Below are 24,782 nucleotides of genomic sequence, written 5' to 3' on the forward strand. Positions count from 1 at the left end.
ATAAGTTTTCATTATCAGAAACAACTTCAAGAAGGCATAACAAATTGGTCTTAACGAATGAAGTAATCTTTTATCTCAAAAGCTAAACACTTATCTCTGACTCTTCAACTGGACACAAAAAAAGTTACAGATGTTATTAATCATGACAAAAATGTGGAAAGGTTGGCAGTAATTGTAAGCTCACCAGATCTCAATGAGCCCCAACTTATTGGAGTGATTGGAATTTCTGATGGGTGTGAATTAATTCAGGCTACTGCAATTAAAAAAGTTTTGAATAAAATCTTTTCAAAGCAGTTGATTGTGTATCCATTGATACAACTGCGAGTAATACTGGATGGATTATTGGAGCAGTTTCAATTATTGAGAAATGGAAAGGCAAACGACAAATTTGGTAAGCATGTAGACACCATAATGTAGAACTACGAGCTAAAAAAATTGAAAAATCGACAGGCAAAGTTACAACCGGACTTACAGACAATACATTTAAAACATTACACTATAACTGGGATAGAATGTTTGCTAAAGGAATAAATTATGAGAATATGAACAAGTTTGACTGGGAAAGTAACCGTGGAAGGTTTATTGAAAATAAGGTGAGATAAAAATATTTTAGAGATTTTAAGCTGTTAAGACTTATTATTAGAAAAGAAAGTATATAACATTAATAAAGCATATTTTTTAGCAATAAACAAATAATTTCTCATAATTAATTAAATAAATATTTTTTCTAAACTGATATAGTCTTACAGTTTTGCAGTGAAGCTTTAAAAGTAAACGTATTTTCCAGAGGTGACTATAAGTACCTTTGCCAGTTAACAGTTGTATACCTAGGCAGATTTGTCATGGGATTTCATTTTAAATGACCTGGTGCCTTCCATCATGCAAGATATCTTGCTAAATCAATCTATAATCTTGTACTTTGCCTTCTTAGTCCACAGCTTGATTCAAATCTTTTTTCTGCAAACGATATGTCACATTTTACAGTTTTTGTTGAGTTTGTTGGGTTTTTTTAATACTTTTTAGTTTTTAAAAGTTCTTTTTGCATGTACGGCTCCAGATATGGATTTACAAGCAATCAGAGATATGGAAAATTATAAAATTAAAAGACCTGATAATGCCCAAGCATGCATTGACATGATGAAACAACATCATTGATACCACGACCAGAGAACAGTTATTTTCTCCATAGCTGACGAGGAACTAATGCCCGAAGTTAAAAAAAGTGTTGCTAAAAAGCTGTTTAACTCTGACTCTAAACAGAATGTTAGCAAGCCAAATTTTTAAGAGCAATACAAAAATCCAAATACTTTTAATCTGTCATCATTTGTAGGAGGCATGAGTTGGTTGGTTTTTAAGAACCTTGAATTTACAAAGAATGGTCTTGAATGGTGTCAAGTTAGTTGAAAGGAATGGGGGAAATACAGCACTTACATAAGATTTAAGGACTGGGTTTATAAACTATATGTAGTAAATATCGCTAAACAAAAGAGCGCTAAAACTTATTCAAGACTACTCGAAAGTGTGCGTATATGAAGCATTGAAGCAAGATATTCTTCTGTCAATAGCAGAGCATAAAGCAAAACATTCAGTTAGTACCAAAAAAAATTTGATTAATTTTTGAAATAACATTTTAACTAACCATATTGTATAATATTAAAGTGATAAAGTGATTGATTATGTTTTTGAGTCTATATTTGTGATTCAAATGTCTTAAATAAGAAAAAAGCAATAATTGAAAGAAAATAAATTATTAGACTTTCAAACTATATCTATAAATAAAATTACTATAATATATCGATGGAACAACAAAATGTGGTTGTGTCCTGAAAGTTTTGTTTCATTGCAAAAATCGACTAAATAAATGAGCAAACTAAGTTGGCGCATTAGTTGCGTAAAATAAGGAGATTTCCAGTCTAAAAACTTCAGGGCACTGGAGGAGGTAGTAAATAAAACTTTAAATAAAAATAAATATGATTTTTTCTATGTACTCATCAAAATGCACCAGAAATAAAATGACAACCTTTAATAATCAAAAATTTTGCGGAAATGGCGGGGGCTAATATATATATATATATATATATATATATATATATATATATATATATATATATATATATATATATATATATATATATATATATATATATATATATGTATATATATATATATATATATATATATATATATATATATATATATATATATATATGTACATATATATATATATATATATATATATATATATATATATATATATATATATATATATATATATATATGTACATATATATATATATATATATATATATATACATACATATATATAAAAAAAAAAAGAAAAACCTGAAAACGGCTTCCTAATAGGGCAGGTCAAATTACAACATTTTTTGGAATCAAGTGTTTGGTATTATAGAGAAAATTTTATCAAATTAAAATAATTTTAGCTTTGAAGAAGTGTCTATTGTACATTGTATTATTAATTCAGAACTCATTTTTTGGAATCAAGTGTTTGGTATTATAGAGAAAATTTTATCAAATTAAAATAATTTTAGCTTTGAAGAAGTGTCTATTGTACATTGTATTATTAATTCAGAACTCAATTAATTGATATATAAAAAACATGAATGAGAAGAAAAAGGGCTTCATAGTTCTGACAAAATAAAAAAAAATATCAATAAATTACCCGCTATTAAACTATATTTTTAAATTAGATATTATCATTTTTGAAATATTCTTTAGAATAATATGGTTCAGATTTTATACAAAATATTTTATTTAAAATGTTCCTTAAATACTCTAGCTTATAGGTTATAATTGTACAATTTTAAAATTAGAAAGCTAATAAATAGTTTTTAAATTTAACAATACAATTTTAGGTGGGCCACCAAAAGATGAGAGGAAAACATTCTACAAGACAGCATAAAATTGTACATAATAAAATAATAAACTATATGAGGTACCTAATAAAATAATAAACTATATTTCATTATTCAGAGAAAAGCAGTCTCAATTTTCTCAAGAGAAAACTAGATGTATTTGTTTACCTCAAAAACTGAATGTAAATAAAATGTTGAACATATTTATGATTCTTTAACCAAATGTAAAAACTTATTATGAGTCTTATAGACCATTATTTAACAGCAAGTTTAATTTTGCTATTGGTTATCCTCAAACAGATGTTTAAAGTATAACAAACTGAAAATAAAAGTTCATGTTTATTCGAAACATATCTCAGCTAATCCTGAAACTCAATATTTGAAAAATCAATCTAAGAAAGCTTGAGTTTGAAAGAGATTGCCATCAAAAAAAAAAAGCTGACTTTTCATAGAAGAAAAAGGGAACCAAAGATAAAAGGGTTGAGAGAACAAAGTTTTGAAGCCATTGCTTTTGACTATTAAAAAAATTTGTGAGCCATACAACTCTAACAATAATTTTTATTATAAAAGAAAATTGTCCTATTTTCCCTTTAACATTCCTTTGTTGGCTAGAAAAGATATTTTTTATCTATAGTTATGATAAAAATAGGGTGCCTAATATTGAAAAAAAAGGGTGCCTAATATTGCATGACTTTTTGTTAAACATTCAAGTCCATTAGTAAATAACATAGATTTGTTCTGTGATTCTTGAGCTGGTCAAAACAAAAATTATACTGTCTTAAAGTTTTCAAATTACATGGTTCAACATAAAGTTACCATTCCTGAACGAGGTCATTCCTTACTTGGAGTTTGACAAAGATATGGGTCTCGTTAACTGCAAATCTCGAGTCAATATACCTTTTGATTGGGTTAAAATATTCAAAGATAAATAAAGACTCCTTTCCATGTACTTGAACCTAAGCAGGACATTTCTTGAACCCTTACTACAAAGCTAGGTATCCTGTAGCTACAAGACCTTTTCGAAAAGTATTTTTTTCTGTTAACTTAATAAATATATCTTATAAAGACTCTTGGAATGGCGTATATTTAAACACATTTATTGGTAGAAATGTAGGAAGTAAAAGAAAACTGATTATTAGAAAACCCTTCAAACTAGTATACTGAGAGATTATGTACATCAATGGATAAATTTAAAAATCTTCAGGCACTTAAAAAGTTTACAAATGAACCTGGTTTTTTCGATTCACTGCCTTATGAAGAAAAAAAAGGTAACCAGGATGATTTTGAATAAATATAAAGTTTTTCATAATTATTTATCATTAGCTCTGTATGAAATAAGTACAATTAGCATGAAGTAATTTCAAAACATTATAAAAAAACAATAAAACATCTTATTTTTCAAACAAGAAAACTTTTCAGAGTTTATAATGTTTTAAAAAAGTCAGAGGCCTAACTATAATACCACTATAGCCCACTATAATACCTGGTTCTTTATGTCTGTAATTTATGATTTATTTTCTAGCCAAGAGCTTAGTGGAAAGGTTTCTTGAGTAAATCTGACATTGTAAACAAAATAATGCATGAGATACTTTTGGCACAGTGCATTTTATTTTCGATTTCTATAACTTCCTTTATAGATAATTTAGAATTTTATCTTTACGTAATACCAGGAATACCTGAAATTCTAAATTTATTAACTGAATTTCCATTTGCATTAGACAAACCTTGTCAGATACACTCACTAATTGAACTATGTTCATCAACTTCTCTCTCTCTCTCTCTCTCTCTCTCTCTCTCTCTCTCTCTCTCTCTCTCTCTCTCTCTCTCTCTCTCTCTCTCTCTCTCTCTCTCTCTCTCTCTCTCTCTCTCTGCAAATCTATGCTATATAAATAGAGGAGAGTTGATAAAATTGGAACATTTTTATTTTGGAAATAAAATATCTAGCTTTATTTTGCAATTTTTTTATAAAATCTTTGGTTTATGTGCATAGTCAATGTAAAGCATTTTTATGTCATTCTTTAGATATTCTAATATATATATATATAGATATATATATATATATATCTATATATATATATATATATATATATCTATATATATATATATATATATATATATATATATAATATATATATATATATATATATATATATATATATATATATATATTAGGGTGGGTCAAAAAGTATAAAGTTTTAGCTGCACAAATCAAACATACTAAAAAAGGTGCTCCTCCATTTCCTGAATAAGATAGTATAAGAATTTTTGAAAATTTTTGTAAAATTTTTGTAAAATTGCAAGTATCTAATTCATGAAAATTTCAAATTAATGGCTGAACTGCCATTAAAACCAAGTTAATGACGTAAAAAAGAGACTTTTGGCACTTTTTTATAAGAAAGTAAAATTGAAAGTGAATGCAAGTATCTAATTCATCAAAATTTCAAATTATTAAAAAAAGCGAAACTTTATGAAATTTTCAAAAATGGTTGTTATTTTTTATAAATATAACTATTTTAGATTTTATTGCATAAAAATGATTGTTTTTTAACAATTTAAAAAAAAGTTTTTTAAGGTTTTTTTTAAGAATTTTTTTTAAATAAAAATTTTATAAAAAATAACAACCATTTTTGAAAATGTCATAAAATTTCTCTTTTTTTAAGTACTAGGTTGACAAATACTTTTGAAACAATTTTTGTAAGATAATATTAGGAGCCCATTAAATATTCAAGGGTCAGTTGGGACCACTAAAAATATTTCTTATTCAAAAATTTTTATATTATCTTATTCAGGAAATGGAGGAGCACCTTTTTTAGTATGTTTGATTTGTGCAGCTAAAACTTTATACTTTTTGACCCACCCTAATATATATATATATATATGTATATATATATATATATATATATATATATATATATATATATATATATATATGTAAATATATAAATATATATATATATGTATATATATATATATATATATAAATATATATATATATATATATATATATATATATATATATATATATATATTATATATATATATATATATATATATATATATATATATATATATATATATATATATATATATATATAGGGGCATAAATTTTTCACAAATATTATGTGGAATATATTTTGAAATTAGGGTTAAGGCAGCATTGGAGAATTATCATGGGGCACATTTGGACATACTGCGCGTCTTATAACAATTATATCGGCAATTCAAATTATTAATAATTAAAAAACTAAACAAATTTTAAAAATGGTAAACTATAAAATGTGAAAGATATATAAATTTAGAAATTGCAGTAAAACACGTTTTTAATAAAACAATGAAACTAAGAGAAGCTGCAGGGTATTTGGGTTCTCTTAAAGTAAATTGGCTTACAGAGTAAAAATGCTTAAAAATAACAAAAAAATAAAAAGTGAAAACTTTTCAACCAAATATACTATTTCCACAAACTTGGTTAAATGTTATGAACTTTATTTTTTTAATTAATTTACAAGAGAACTTTTATTCATGTTTATCTCAATCCATTTAACATTTAAACTGTTTAATATATTATTTTTTAATGTTAATACTTTTATGAGATTATTCATATTATATATTAAGCAATTTAATAGTATTAAAATTGCTCATTTGAGCGTGTTTATGCTGAACTGCCATTAAAACCGAGTTAATGACGTAAAAAAGAGACTTTTGGCACTTTTTTATAAGAAAGTAAAATTGAAAGTGAATGCAAGTATCTAATTCATGAAAATTTCAAATTATTCAAATGGCAAATTTTAATTTAGGTTTTTAGTTTTACATTTAAGGTATTCTACAACTAAGTTGAGTTTGTGCAAGAAAATGGGGAATATAACATGTATATATTGAATAAAAAACTACAGACCTATAAAATTGTTTTGTTTTGTACTTTAAATAACAAATACTTTTAAAAAAAGCCGATGATTTGAACTTGCCACAGGCCCATCTTAACTAATTTAAAAACAGTATTAGATGTAAAAATTTTAATAAGAACATAATAAAAAATCCTAATTTTATATTTAAAATAAAGCATTTTATTAAAAGTTATTTAATATAAAAATGATAAAAAGTTAAAAACCTTTAACTATCAAGATAATAAGGAAATTTGGAGGTTTACGCTATTTTAACATGCCCCTGTTAAACATTTTAGACCAAATGTGCAACAATGACAAAAATAAAAAAACATCAAAATAGTAACATACATCGCATAACATTTTAAGAGTCAACTGGGACACTAATAACTGATGCACAAGGCATTTAAGATGGCACGCGGTATTATCTTCATGCAGTGAAGAGGGCGCGCAATGGCATGCAAACTACGGTATTTCGTATTTAACCCTTATAAATTTCTGGAATATCTTTGAATCACTATATTGTCGTTATCATAATAAATATAACCATTGAATTTTTAATTATATTTATTTTTTAATTATGTATTTTTTTTTTTTTTTGCAAAATTTTTATTGTTTTTAAAATTACTAAGTTTAATTTTTCAAGGTGTTAGGTAAAGAAATATGTTATGTTTTGTAGGTGATGTATTAAAATCTAAACAGGATGTTTAAATTTATAGAAGCTGACAATGACCTTGTATTAAATATAAATGGGTATTTTTTGGGTTGCTTTTTTTAATTTTATATAATTTTATGTTAGATATTTAATTAGATATGAATCTAATTATTTAGTACAGTGTTATTAGTCTAGTGGTGAGAATTAAAGGAATACAGGTTAGATTTTATAAAGTTGAACTTAAAGTTAACTTTAAAAACTTTTTAAAAATTTACAAGTTCTTTTTTGACTAATCAGTCAGGGCTAGAGTTAGGTAATAACCGATACCAGAACTCATTTCCTTGTTTTTTGTTTTTAATGGTTTTAATTTAATTTAATTTTAATTTAATGGTTTTTAACTGTATTTTTAAATGGTTTTTATACTTTTTGATTTAAAAATCAGGCTGATGAGTGCTGAAAATGACATTCAACATAAAGAACTATTTAAAAGTTATTTTCTTTTATTTAAATTTGCATTTACTCACTTACTTATTGTTGATTTATTTTTTGATTATTATATTACATTGAATTCTTATAAATATCTTTACAAACATAGATTAAACACACAGTTTAGTAAACCTAACATTTTGATCTATTATTACTAATTTGCTGTTGTTAATCATGAACAATTGTTTCATAAGATGTAGATAGAGTAAAAGTATGTAGGTAGTAAAAATTGTAGGGTAGATTAGGGTTTTATAAGCATTTAAAGCAAAAATTGAAATATTTTAAAAAATAACTATGCTGGATTAAAATTTTTTTGCAAATAAACAATATTTAGGGATCACTACTCATGATACACTTTGATATTTGAGCACCCGAAATATCTAAAAAGATCCTAATACCCAGACCACTTGGTAATATGAGCACTTTATATTTGCTCAAAAAAATAACATTTTTTAAGTAAAAAATACCAAACTACAATTACAACTAAATTGAGGACTATAATGATTCGTTATTAAAAAAATTTATCATTAAAAGATCAAATTTTAAACCACTTTTTATTGAAACAATACTACTTTGTTTTACACACACACAAAAAAAATTAGTTCCTTATTTTTTCAATTTTATTAACTCAAACCTTTAAACAATATTCCAAATTTTGCGCAAAAAATTTAATAGTGTTTTAATTAGATGAGAGCCACTAATTACTACATATAAATTTACCCTAATTATAATGATTCCTGTTATCACCACATAAAGTCGAAATTAGACATTCAAAGTTCAATGGCATTTTAAATATTCAAATGTTTCATATATATTATGTTTTTTCCTATGTTTTTACTCCAATTTATGAACTTGAAAGATAAAGATAAAAAAAATCAAAACAGCAAAGTAAATAATATAATACAATATAAACAGCATAAATTATAACATTTCAGTTTTTGAAACTTGAAATTTAGTTAGCAATTTTTAATGTTTCAAATTTCTTCAAAATTTGAAATATATGAAATAATGAACAAAGTAATAAATTGTATTTAAACAAAAAATTCAATAACAAACTAAAAAACTCACAACACAGGAAACCCAATAAATGGCAGCAAATAAAGTAGTCTTTGTAACCATTTTTTCGGTAAGTACCAAAGATAAAATATAACAGCAGCTAATACATATAAAATAACAGAGAATATGAGAAAGGAAAGAACAATCGATTTTTGAAGATCTCGATTTCTATTTTGATTTTCTTCTAATTTATCAATTTCCTATTAAAAAAAAAGTTAAACTTCCTTAAAAAAAAAAAAGCATTAACTGTGTTAAATAAAACTGTGTTAAAAAAAACTGTGATAAATAAAAGGAACGAATAATTAAACTGAAAATTAAAGACAAATTTAAACTTTCAAAAAAAATTAAGATAAGTTGTTCCAAAATAAAGTGAACTAATTACTAATTATATTGCGTTGAAAACTTTTCAAACATATAGAATAAGAGTGGATGAAGTTTATCTAACAAGATAAACTAGTTTACAAGCTACTTCAATATGCCAGTAACAATAGATGCAATATTAAAAAGTTTATTATCTACCACTTTACAAATTTTAGTTAAATTAAGTTTATACATGCAAGCACTAAATAGCTTAATTATATAATAATTACATTTTTAAATTTTACGTTTCTTTTTATGGATATTACAATTAAATAACAAATTAAGTTTAAAAGTATAAAATAGAAATAATAATGGCTTTTACTAATATAAAACATTATTTTTAACTTATATTGTCTTATTTTAGAAATAATGACTTTTATATATAGATGAATTGGGAATGTTACATTCTTGTTTTCAAAAAAAGATGCGCACACATACGTTAGGAAATTTAGTTTTATTTTTTAACAAGAATTAAAATATTTCAACAAGTTACTCAAAAAGATGTAAAAACTAATGTGGATTTAAAGTTTATAGAGTTTCTTTTCAAAAATCAATTTTTAAAAGTAGAAGACGTAGAAACTGAATTAAAACTAATGGATTAGCCTAATACATCTGATTTCATAACTCCAAAATCTAGTTCGATCTAAAAAAAGAGAAGAAAAAAGTATCCTATGAAGTTTTATGTAAAAAACAACAATCATTTGACTATCAATACTATTATCTGCGATATAGATCTTGATAACTATACTGAGAAAATACATTATGACACCAAACCACCAAATAATAAGTTATTTCTAAAACTATTTCTAAATATTATCAAAACAATGTTTATTAAGCAGAATCTTAAACTTTTTACAATTAATGCAGCACAAAACTTAATTGAATTATGGAACTTGAAAAATAAAGCTTTACTTGAACAAAGTAAACATATTTCATACCAAAATCTAATATCAGACAAACAAAACAATTTTTTTTTGGTCTTATCTTAAAGAATGTTATTGTCCCTCTTCAAAAGAGTTAAAGTAAGTTTAGTTAACTTGCGATTGTTGTTGGAGGTCCATCTTAATATCGTGCTTATAACACTAAAATCCATTAAATAAAGATACTGCTTTTCTGCAGTAGCTCTGCAATAGTGTAATATCCTAATAATAATAATTTTCTGCAAGAGTTGCTAATCTGAATTTCGGCCGAATTGTTGAGCAATAAAGAATAACCTATACAAATATTTTTGAAAAAAAGTTTAAAGATTGTTTGTATTACTGATTGTACTGAAGTTTTTATTGCTAGTAAAAAATTTTGACTTTGCGATAGCAAACTTGGTTCAGTTATAAACAATTGATACCATTTTAGACAGATTACTGTATCAAAATGAACTTTTATCAGACACTTGATTGCTTACTACTGTTATTCAATAACTATTGTACTTCTTTTATGTAAAACAATTTGACTGTATCTCTAGACTACCATTTTTATTAATTTGCTGAATAAAGTCTTCTATACCAGCTTGAGTTTTAATTTACTATTTTTCAAATAAAATCAATCAAAATTCCTTACACATATGTAGTTTACAAAAAGGTGTGACATTGCACAGAAACTTTCTGACAGAAAATCATCCACATAAAATGCTTTTCAACTAATATATTATATTACAGTATTTTTAAACTTTATTATTTTAGAATTTTTTTTTTTTTAATTTTTTTGACATTTTTTGCTTCTGTCCTGCCAGAAAAACAAAATAATAAATTGTAGTTGTAATAAATCATAATTTTAAAAAAAGTTAATAAATCCAAATCACTCTAGTTTTTGTTAAAAAATTTAATATGCTGTTGCTAAAATCTTTTTTAGAATTTTTTTTTAAAGTTGTTTAAGTCATTTTCAAGCAACAATCCTGTTATACTTTTACAAAAATGTATATATATATATATTAGTGTTATTCTTATTATATTATTTTAAAAATTGAAAAATATGCATCAAAGGACTAGACCAAGCTGTCAAGCCCAAGTGAAATAAGGAAAAGTGAAAGCATAAAAAAATTAAAAAAGGTATATTTGACAGATGTTCAGAACAAAATAAAAACACTATAGTAAAGCGTATTGTGAAAAAATGATAATTGAATATAGAAATGTAACTTAGAATCCTAAGTGAAGAACATGACCATGTTTAAGGTTCCAAAGAAAGTGAATGAGAAACATGACAGTATTTTTCATTCAATTTCTTTTAAACCTTACAATTTAATAAAAGACAAATAAAAGACAGCGACAAATAAATGGAGATCCATGTGTTTAAAAAGTTTAAGTAAAAGATAGCCTGACACACAGACTAATATATTCCTAAAAACATAACATATTATTAAAAAGCCAAATCTTGAAGACTACTTTCCTTGATATATTATTTATGAAGGAGATTTAATCATTACTCTCCACCGTTAAACTTACTTAAAGCAGAAGAAACTGTTATATTTTAGCTGGTATTATGAACTAATTACTTTGTATTATTAGTAGTATTTAAAGTCAGTACCCATCATTTTAAACAATCTGGTTAGTTAACCAGGAGATATTGATTATGTTGTATATAACCATTTAATAGTTCTTTTATTGTGTTTGACTACATATTTCATATGCCAAAATTTATGAGAGACTTTTTATTACATTTTGCAAAAATATATAAATGTACCTTTTCCATAATCTCTAACCTTTCTTGCGTTGATTTCTTTTTCTAGTAAAATAAATGAAACAGTAAATTGTGTAATTTCTACAAATAGAGTGCTCAATGCTCTTAAAGAACAGAGCAATAACAAATTAGTAAAAACACTTTTAATTTTTTTTTTGACAGGATGTTTCTACTTCTGCAAGTTCATTATCTTCAGGAAAAATGTCTAAATATCAAAAAAACTTAATTAAAGAAAAATATTTCAAAGGTAGCAAATCAAAAGTTGGCAAATGTTGTAACTAATTAACAGAATATAATTCAGATTTTTTGTGAAATGAATTTTCTTGATCAAAATGGGTTATAAATTCTTTTAAATTTATATATTTTTTATTTTATTTTTGCTCACCTCCCCAAGGCCATAACAAGGCCACTACAGTTGAGGAGGCTACTTTTGGTTGTGGTTACAACCCTCTCTTAAAGCAATAACTCCAAAAAACAAACCTTGACAAACAAGACCACTGCGTGGAGAAACAAGTTGAGCACGGTACTACCAGGGAAGTAGTGGAAATCGATCTAGGAGCTTCTTGCTTATGAGCCAAGTGCTCTACCACTACACTACTAGCGCTATTTTGAAACTTTGTTTAATGTTTATCATTATTATTTGTTTTTTGTTTACAAATTGTGAAACTATTACCAATTTTTTATCATGAAATTTACTAAACAAAAAATCTGAATTAATTTTTAAATCCAGACATGAAAACAAGTACTTTTTAGAAAAATATAAAAACAAATGACCAAACTAAAACTATCCTCATTCTTAAAAATTCTTTTCACAAATAACTTTTTGAAAATTGAATGTAGCTAATGTAACTTCCTGGCAGCAAAATAACTACAATTAATGTAGCAACACTCCTTGTATGCCCTAATTGTCAGTCGATGTAGCCGTACTTCTTGCATATTCTTACTATTCTACAGTCTTACAGTATACTTACAGTCTACAGTCTATGTAATATTTTTCCTGAAATTTAAAATCTTTGATACTTAGACACTCTTCTTTATAAAACTATACTATATATATTTTTACTTGCCACCTTTAATTTTTACCATAAAATGTAAACTAAAAAACTGTTTTTTTATAAAAAATTAATTTAGAAGACCAGAAAAAGTTTTGAAGCTTAAAAAATTTTTTTTCAGTTTTTAAACTTTTAAACAAACCAAAACTCAGTTAATGTAGCAACACTCCTGTATGTCCTAATTGTCAGTCAATGTAGCAGCACTTCTTGCATATTCTTACAATTTGTCAGTTGATCTAGCAACACTCCTCGCATGTTCTATTTATTTGTAAGTTGATGTAGCAACCCACCTTGCATGTTCGACTGATTTTTCAATGAGTGCGATTGTACTTATTGTCAGCCAATTTTTGTAAACAGTAAAAAAATTAAAATTAAAAAATTTAGAATGTTTTTATTTTCATATAAAAACTAAAAAACATTCTGATCTAAAAAGTTAAATTTTTGTGGTTTTTCAAAAAATGGAAAATCAAACTGGAAAATTTAGATGTCAAACAATTTGAATATATATATACCAGCTCTTGTTTTAAAGCGTTATGCGTAGAGGTTTACGTACGCCTTAAGCGATTTTATGTAAGCAGTAAGTCACATTAACTTTTGAATGACGCTTATGTAAAAATATTTTTTACAAAAGTTTGAATGACAATTATGTTTGATATAGGCGCTATTAACGTTTTATATTTAAGTTTATTCAAATTAAAATTAATGCTTGTGTTTAACTTAACTATCAAATTTATTTTAAAATATTACTAAATATTATTCAATATTGAAATTTTATTTGTTCTTAAAAAAAAATTGTTCTTTTGGTTTTCCTTCATAAACATTTTTATTTTTTACTCAAAATTAAATTTTAAATAAATGGCTGCATCAAAAATTTGAATAAAAAACGTAAGTTTTAAAACGCAAGTGAAATTGTAGCAAATATTTTTTAATAAAAGTATATCTATTTATAATAAAATAATAAACTAATAAACTTTTAATAAATAAAGTAAATAAATTAACGTAATTTTTTTATTTGTTAATTGCTAATTTTTTTTAATAAAAAATCACCTGTAGTTGCAAAGCCGCAATTAGAAATTTAAGAAATAATCATTTTGAAAATTCAAAATTTAACATATTTTAATTCATTTATGCAAATGTCAAGAAAAAAAAAGAAATTTGTTAATATCAAACATTTTTTTAAATGCAATATTAAATTTAATTATTTAATATTTAAAAAAATCCTGCTACTGGTAATATTTAACCCAGTAAAAACTGTGTGATGTCCTGCTGTCTTGTAGGATACACTTCTTTAGGCAAAGGCTATGAGAAACCAACTCTGGCTTAAAAAACTCCCTGCCTGAGGCTCTTGGTTGAGTAATGACTAGAGATGGTGCCTCAATAAAAATATTTATCTTAGGCAGATGTTAAACGCAACCCACTACTGTCTTGTAGAAAGTCTTTTAGGCAAAGACTTAAGGGGTACACAGATTCAATCTGTTGACCATCTCCTCAACCATTCTTCATCTATTCGACTGGCGCAGATGTGTTTATAATACATTGTTTCCAATTTAGAATGTTGAATGCTGGAACCCTTGGACTCAATGCATGGGTTTTACTTGTGTCTCTGTTCTTTTATGATTATGCAATTCATTCTTTTATTTCCAAATGAGGGTACAGCTCAAAAACACAGTTTTATGGTTCTGACGCTGGCTGGTAGTCAGGCTTCCCGAACTCTGTGGTAGCTCTCAGAGAGGTTGATTCCATCAACAGCTGTTAAATATCAGATTACTAACAGTGCCATGTTGAACATGGATGGTGTCCCTGTTCATACTTTTGGTGAATATTGCCGAGGCCACAGGAGCCCTTTATTACAGCTTCTGGTTTAATAATAGTAATGAGGCAATTGCTTGGACTATTAACTAGTGCAACAAGTATAATCTGTGCTTTGAGTCAAGTTCTTTAACAAATTTAAAAATGACTAAAGTACCAATAACTATAAAGCACAAAAAACCATTCATAACCAAGTTCTCTAAACCATTCATAACCAAGTTCTCTAAACCATTCATAACCAAGTTCTCTAACCATTCATAACCATGTCATAACCAAGTTCTCTAAACCTATCATTCACTAATATTCATAGTCTTGAAAGAAACTTTTCTTTTGTTAAGTTTTATCTCTTTCAAAGTTCACCAGACCTATTTGCTCTTTGTGAGACTAATTTGAGTTTTTTACTTTATTAAAAGTTTCTAAGAAATGCAAAGCTTCTATTGAAACTTTATTTTAATAACGACACTTGGAAAAAAAAAACCAAAAAAACCTACAGAAATTTGCGTATTTGTAGGCTTATATATTTTAAATTCCTTAGCTAAAATAGCTCATTTTTATCAATTAGGCTTGTATCGGAATGATGGTTTAATAATAAGGGAAAAAAAATCAGGGCCTCAACTTGACAAAATCAGAAAAAATATTATACAAACTTTCAAACATGTTGGCTTGCAAATTGAAATAAACATTAATTTGAAAATTGCGAATTTTCTTGATGTCATATTTAACCTCTCGGAAAATTCTTGAAGACCTTATAAAAAACCTAATGATGAATTATCATATATTAATATAAATTCAAATCATCCCCCTCAAATCTAAAAACAAATTCCTATTTCAATAACAATAGATTAAATCAAAGCTCTTCTAATGAAAATATTTTTAACTCTTCCAAACGCATGTATGAAGATACTCTTAAAAAAAGTGGATTTCAAAATTTCAAGCTAAAATTTCAAACAAAAATTGCAAAAAGGGCAAAACAGAAATAAACATATAACTTGGTTCAACCCTGTTGTGTTTTAACAATATATTGGAAAAGCATTTTTAAAATTAGTTGACAAACATTGCTTTCTCTCTAATAAATTGCACAAAATTTAACAGAAACACTATCAAAGTAAGTTATAGCTGTACAAAAAATATTGAAAGAATTATAAAAGGCCATAACTTTGCATTGATTAATAAAAATGAATTTCTCAAAGAAAAAAACACTGAAAATTGTAACTGCAAGCAAAAAAATGACTGCCCTGGGAATGGCAAATGCTTATCAAAAAATACTATTTACAAATGCATCGTTTCCCCACAAAACAACCCTGATAAACAATATATTGGCTTAACTGAAGGAGAATGGAAAAAATGTTATGCCAACCACAAACAAATCTTTTAAACATAAAAAATACTCAAAAGTGACTATGCTGTCAAAATATTTGGCAACTAAAAGAAAAAAATATTAACTTTAAATTAATCTGGTCTATTCTAAAAACTGCGCCTGCCTATAATAAAACTCCCAAAAAATGTATACTATGTTTACAAGAAAAGTTTGAAATCACTACTAATTTAGATCAGATCAAATTTTTTATTTAATTTATTAAATAAAAAATCTGAATAAATTTCTAAATTCAGACATGAAAATAAGTACCTTTTAAAAAAATATAATAACAAATGATCAGCCTGAAATTATCCTTATTTTAAAGAATTTTATTTTAATTTTTTAATTTCTAATTGTAGTTGATGCAACTTCCTTGTTGCAAAATAACTACAGTCATTACATAATTAATTATAACAATTTCCAACTTCCTGTGAAATAATTTTTCTAACTTGAATTTTTTGATTTGAATTTTTCTAACTTGAATTTTTTGATGTTTAGACATTCTTCCTGATAAACCTACTAATAGAGAAACAAGCTGTCGAAGAAAATTAGATAAGTGTTTTTACTAATTTTTTACTGCTCTGTTCTTTAAAAACATTGAGCACTCTTTCCGTAGACTATACTAACATAATTTATATACATATATATATATTTATATATATATATATATATATATATATATATATATATATATATATATATATATATATATATATATATATATATATATATATATATATATATATATATATACATGTTATATATATACATATATATATATATATATATATATATATATATATATATATATATATATATATATATATATATATATATATATATATATATATATATATATATAATATATATATATATATATATAAGCGCGTGCTTGCATACCTTGTTTGCCCACGCTTAAAGTAAGTTTTTTAGACAACTTGACCATGTGTTTATATAGTAAGTGTTTTATTGTTTATATGATTCGCGGCAAAATAAAGCTATAAGAAACTAGAGAATAAAACAGCAATATTTAAAGAAAAGAACTGAAGACCATACAAAATAGAAAATCAAACTAAAATAAGCTAAAAAAAACTGAATATTAAAAAAAAAATTGTTGTCAAAAATATAATATACCTAAATATTTTACTCCCTTTGTTTTCTTGCTTTTAGGGCGTTAGTCAGGGTTAGGGTTAGGGTCGTTAGTTATTTTCCACTACCAAAATTGATGCAAGTCAAGGGAAAAAGTAGATAATATAACAAAAAAAAAATTTCTTTTGATATACAACTTTTTTGCGACTTTTTTCAGTCAATATATTAAAAAAATACTTTATAATTTGTGCTAGAAACACGGACAATTTTAAATTTGTTTTTCAAATGTCTTTGCTAAATTTTACTGTTTTTATCAGTGCACAGAAAAGTGAGAAAACTAATTGCTATTTATTTGCAACAAAAAAAATATAAACAAGTTTTTTATGTAAAAAAGTGAAACGATACTCCAAAATCTTGTGGGCTAGCGCATTGTTAATTTACTGAACTTTTTGAATGAAATTTTTAGGAGCCTATTTAAAACTTTTTTTTATGTTTTTAAATACATTTTTTTAAACAGATCGTTATGTTCATTATCTCTAGTAATTTATTTTAACATTAGAAATTGGGCAATATAAAAAAAACAATTTCAGACATGCATCAAATGCTGTAAATACATTTATTAAAGAAACTATGTTATTCTTTTATTTAACTTATTCCGTCATTACAAAATTTCATCAAACAAAATTTTTTACAAATTAATAACAATTTATTTTCTTACTTTCCTATTAAATAAGTATTGAGAAAAAACGTCAAATATTGCAAAAACATTTTTAAAAGCAAAAAGATGTAATAAGGAATGAACGTAATAAGCAAATAAACATAAGAAAAAAAATTAACATAACTTCTTATAGTTCTAGCAAAATAGTTTCTTAATTATATGGACTTATAAAAATTGCGAATAAATTGCATATCAAAACTTTCAATTATAGTTAAATTGTTATAAAAGATAATGTTTTTTTCAACAACTACTCTAAGAAAAATACAAAAGTTGTATTAAAATTTTATAGAAAAAAAAATTTTTTTATTAACTTTTTTTAATTATTAAATTTTCTAATTTATCTAATTTAACTTGATATTTTGTTATGATTTGTTTATTTATGATTTCCTTTTCTTAAGAATTTTTTCTTAGTAGATAAGTTTAGCTTTTTGCCGCAAATTATTGAAACGCTTTGTAAGTTTAAAAAAATTACTTTAATTGTGGACGAACAATGCATGCATATATTTTATATATATATCAAGCCTTCCCGGGAACCACACACGCTTTCCAGAAAGGCTTGATATATATAAATATATATATATATATATATATATATATATATATATATATATATATATATATATATATATATATTTATATGTATGTATATATATATATACATACATACATACATACATACATACATACATACATACATATACATATATATATATATATATATATATATATATATATATATATATATATATATATATATATATATATATATATATATATATGTATATATATATATCTATATATATATGTATATATATATTATATCTATATATATATATATATATATATCTATATATATATATATATATATATATATATATATATATATATATATATATATATATATATATATATATATTAATAAAAATATATATATATATACATATACATATATATATACATATATATATACATATATATATATATATATATATATATATATATATATATATTATATAGTATATATATATATATATATATATATATATATATATATATATATATAGATACATACATATATATATTTCTATTTGAATTCACCTCCCCAAGGTCATAAAGACCACAACAGCCAAGGAGGCTACTTAAGTTACAGCTACAACCCCCTCTTTACTCTATAACTCAGACACACAAACCTTGACAAACAAGGTTAAGAATTAAAGGCTAAGGATTATAAGTTAAAGATTAAAGGCTGATCATTTTATTTATATCTACAAAATATCAAAGTACTTTGCAACCTTATGCACTGATGCACACATTTAGCACTTTTTTTGTTATCCAGGTTGCATATAGAACCTTTTGTTATAACTTTATTTTTTATTTATATTTTTCTTTAATGTTTCCTATTTCTTCAGAAAACATCAATTACTTTATGCTATGCTTTTTGTTGTGCCCCAACCATAGCTTGTGTTTATTTTTTCTTTGTACTCCTTTAAGTATTTGTGGGAGTGGTGTAGTGGTGGAGCGCTTGCCTCATAAGCAAGAAGTTCCGAGTTTGATCCCGACTACGTCCCTGGTAGTACCGCAATCAACTTATTTTTTCATGTAGCGGCCTTGTTCATCAAGGATGTTTCTGAGTTATAGAGTTGAGACCAGGGTTGTAACCACAAAATGTAGCCTTCTCAGCTGTAGTGGCCTTCTTGGCCTTGGGGAAGTAAATATTTTTAAAAAAAAAAGTAGTTCAAACTTATCTAAACATAATAAATCTCATACTGCTGCTATATCAAATATATGAATGTACATTTTATTACAACTTTAAGGGTGATAAGGATTTCTTTCATTAGTTAAGTTAAGTCTCACTTAACTCTACGGCTTTCTCAAAAAGCATTTAATTATGTATGTAAGACTAAAATTTATTAATTTCATATTGTTAAACCTTATGTTTTATCTAATACGTAAAGTTATTTTGACTTGAAAAATCTAACATTCCTTTTTTCTCAAATTCAAATCTGATCTTTTTAACAAAATCAATAAAAACAACTTGTCTGCAAATCATTTCCTGAATTTGTAGACAAATGATTACACTATTCTTGACATCACCAGTCTTCTGAATAAGGGTCAACATTTAGCAATCACAACCTAATTTTTATTTTATATTTTATATAACTTACATACATACATATAAATATATATATATATATATATATATATATATATATATATATAGTATATATATATATATATATATATATATATATACTATATATATATATATATATAAATATTAGAAGAAAATCAAGAATTTTTAATTTAAAACTGTTTTTCATCAATAAAGACTTTCTGGTGAGTCTTTATTGATGAAATGAAAAATTACCACTAAGTGATTTTCTACTAATTTATTATTGCTCAGTTCTTTTAAGAACATTGAATGATCTATTTTGGAGAATTCATTTTAAAATTGTTTAAATATTTACATATATATATATATATATATATACTATATATATATATATATATATATATATATATATATATATATATATATATCAGGGGTGTGGCGTCGTAAAAAAAAAGTATTGACTCTGACTCCAATTGTTGAAATTTTCAGACTCCGACTCTGACTCAAAAGCAAAACTTTTGGAATTCTTGGAATTCTTTAAAAAATATTACCCCATAATTAAAATATTTTTTTTTTTGCCAAATATATGAAAAGTTCTTAGAAGGTTAAATATTTTGTGCATGCACATGCAACACCCAGAAGTTTTACTATTGGAGTCATAGTCGCGATTTTGTTATATATGTTTGAGTTTTGACACTTGCAGACATTGTGCAAACTTTAAACTTTTGTATGTTTAAGCTTATATCAAAAAAGAATGTTTTCAAAGAATTGGGGTGATTGGAGCTTGGGTACAAAAAAACCCTGAAATATGGGCCCACCCAGCCCTTATTGTGGGAGCAACGAGTTTATAAAATATTTTCTTTACTATTTTTATCTAAACTTAAATTCATCAACAAATTTCAAGTTTCATGCAATAATCTCTGAGTGTTCAGTTTTTATGACCCTGCACTGTTTACAGCCCCCCATGAATTGAGGGGGGTTAAAACTTTATATGGTTATAAGTGTCAAAACTCAAACATCTAAATGATAACAAAAATTCAAAATACTTACAAAAATTGAAAAATTTAAAATACAAAATTTAAAATACAAAAATTTAAAATACATCTAAATGATAACAAAAATTTAAAATACTAACTTGAAACTTTGAGATGATTGAACCCATTTTCTAAAGAAACCATCTTAGGTATTAAAATTGTAATCATTATAATGATTACAATTTTTAAACCGATCATTTCAATATATTATAACATAAATATATGCACATTTTTAGTGTAATTGACATAAAAGTGGTTAATGTTATTTTTTTTATTTAAAAAAAAGGAAAAAACATTTGGGAAAAAATACTTATGTTATCTATTCAATTGATCTTCCACAGCTATTTTATTTATTTTTAGATTACCAAGCATAAAAAATATTTTTGATTAACCTGCTCTAAAAAAAATTTAAGTAAAAGAAAAAAATATATATATTATATATAAATATTAAATTTATATTATACTTATATTATATTATAAACATATATATATATATATATATATATATATATATATATATATATATATATATATATATATATATATATATATATATATATATATATATATATATATATATATATATATATATATATATATATATATATATATATATATATATATATATATATATATATATATATATATATATATATATATATATATATATATATATATATATATATATATATATATATATATATATATATATATATATATATATATATATATATATATATATATATATATATATATATATATATATATATATATATATATATATATATATATACATATATATATATATAAAATATATATATACATACATATATGATATATATATATATATAAATATATATCTATATATATATATATATATATATATATATATATATATATATATATATATATATATATATATATATATATATATATATATATATATATATTATATACATATATATATATATATATATATATATAACATATATATATATATATACTATATATTATATACATATATATATATATATATATATATATATATATATATATATATATATATATTATATATATATATATATATATATATATATATATATATATATATGTATATAATATATATTTATTTATATATATATATATATATATATATATATATATATATATATATATATATATATATATATATATATATATATATATATATATATATATATATATATATACATATATATGTATGTATATATATATATATATATATATATATATATATATATATATATATATATATATATATATATATATATATACATATATTTAGTAGTCTAGTATAAACATAATGGTATAATATTAATATTTTTAATTTTCCTGATAAAAAAAAAATAAATTGAAATAATTTAAAAATGTTTGCTGTTATATTTTGTTTTATTTTGATTTTGAAGTTTATTTTACAGGGTGGCCACATAAAATTTTTATAAGAAAAAGAGGATATTAGAGTATTTTAGAGGAAATTTTGCATTTAATTTAGAGGACTTTTTTGCAAAACTACAAAATTTTGAATAAAAATAGATTTTTTATATAGGTTTAATGACCATGTTTCCTCATGACTGGGGGTTTGGACAGGGGTCAACAATGTCATTTTTTATGTTAGATGACATGGATTCGCTAAATTTATTTTTTTACAACTCAATCCTTGTTTCAGGCATTAACCAGTTTTGCAGTCTATGATTTTTGAACATTATACTACCATCAAGAAATGAAAAAATAAAAAAGAAGAGTTTAAGAGGAGATTTGATCACATTTTTAACTTTTTAAAGGATAATAGAGGATTTTAATGGAGGACTTTAGAGGAGCTGTGGCCACCCTGTATCAAATCAAATGTATTCTGAAATAGATTTTACATTTCGTGGAATTTTTATATATAGTACAAGTACTAATTTTAAGTAAACAACATAATAAAAAACCTAATTATAAGTTAACACCATATAAAAAAAAACAAAAACAAAAAAAACAACAAGAACATAAAACAGTACAATACTTGAACGAAAAACTTTATGGAATAATAATTAAGTAAGAAATTTGATAAATTTAGGATAAAATTTAATTTACTTTTATAAATCTATATAGAATAAAAAATGTTGGGAGAGATTTCAACTGAATATTCTATGTATTCGATATAAAGATTTAAAGATTTGGAAAAAGGTTTAAATGCACTTAAAGCTATATTTTTAATTGCTAATTCACTTGCTTACTTAATATATGCTGTAGTAGAGCTAAATCCAAAATTATTATTTTTAATTTGAAATTTACATAAATGTAATATGTAATTTACAAACTAATTGTTGATTTTGCAATTGCAATATGATATCGCTTTATCATAATACAATACTGCATAGAGATGAATCACCTTGGATGAGATGATACCTTATAAAGATTCATATTTTAATAGACCCTGATTTTTGACATTTAAAAAAACAAAGCATTTCTAGGAAAGAGAACAAGGACAATGTGCAAATGAATTTTTTTACTCGCAATTCTTATTACTCGAGTTTCACGCGCTGACTTCGGGTGCTTTCGGAATAGGTAGTACGTGAGGTCAGTATATTTTACCTGGAAGGCTTACTTTTTAGCGATTTCATAAAAAAAATCAAATTTTTTTTATTTTATTTTTTTTTATTTAAGTTTACAATGTTAGTCGTGTTACATAATTCATAAGCCGTTATACATAAACATAAGTCGTAATACAATTACGCAAATAATACATTCAGCGTACTAACAATATAAAGCTAGGTTTCCAAAAGAAGATCATAAGGATCTTATCATCGGAACCTTAAAAAGTAATATTTATAACGTATATATATAAAATAAAATATATACACACATACACATACATATGTATATATATATGTAAAACATATATATATATATATATATAATATATATATATATATATATATATATATATATATATATATATATATATATATATATATATATATATATATATTATATATATATACATATATATACACACACACACACACACACACACACACACACACACACCACACACACACACACATATATATATATAAATATATATATATATATACATATATATATACACACACACACATATATATATATATATATATATATATATATATATATATATATATATATATATTTATATATATATATATATATATATATATATATATATATCTATATATATATATATATATATATATATATATATATATATATATATATATATATATATATATATATATATATATATATATATATATATATATATATATATATATATATATACATATAAGATTTAACGTATTTACATTATGCAAAGACACAACACATTTTAATATATAATAAGCTGAAGATTTAACAAATACAATTTACATTTATTTTTAGTAGAATTTTAGAATGTTGTCCATAGAGAGAATTAATTTTTTTAACTGAATTTTAAAAACAGGAAGAGTAATAGAAGGATCAAAGTTTGGTAATACTATTTTATTCCAAAGATGGGGTGCACGATATGAAATACAAAATTGATTGAACTTAGTTCTACAAAAAGATTCACTTAAAAAACTAAAATTTCCTAA

The 24,782-nt window shown here is 23.7% G+C and overlaps 1 protein-coding gene across 1 annotated transcript in view; it reads right to left on the bottom strand.

Annotated features, from left to right (window-relative positions):
• The window catches only part of LOC100206114 (endoplasmic reticulum junction formation protein lunapark-A), a 61,218-nt gene extending 39,665 nt beyond the window's left edge, over window positions 1-21,553 (bottom strand). Inside the window, exons 1-4 of the mRNA XM_065809746.1 lie at window positions 21,464-21,553; window positions 21,255-21,284; window positions 11,985-12,026; window positions 8,964-9,151 (exon numbers count right to left, since the gene is read on the bottom strand). Coding sequence (XP_065665818.1) covers window positions 8,964-9,151; window positions 11,985-12,026; window positions 21,255-21,281 — 257 coding nt within the window. The 5' untranslated portion in view covers window positions 21,282-21,284; window positions 21,464-21,553. The remainder of the gene's footprint in view (window positions 1-8,963; window positions 9,152-11,984; window positions 12,027-21,254; window positions 21,285-21,463) is intronic.
• Between the last annotated feature and the right edge of the window lie 3,229 nt (window positions 21,554-24,782).

The sequence above is a fragment of the Hydra vulgaris genome, chromosome 11 (genome assembly GCF_038396675.1).
Source record: "Hydra vulgaris chromosome 11, alternate assembly HydraT2T_AEP".
Classification (NCBI taxonomy): domain Eukaryota; kingdom Metazoa; phylum Cnidaria; class Hydrozoa; order Anthoathecata; family Hydridae; genus Hydra; species Hydra vulgaris.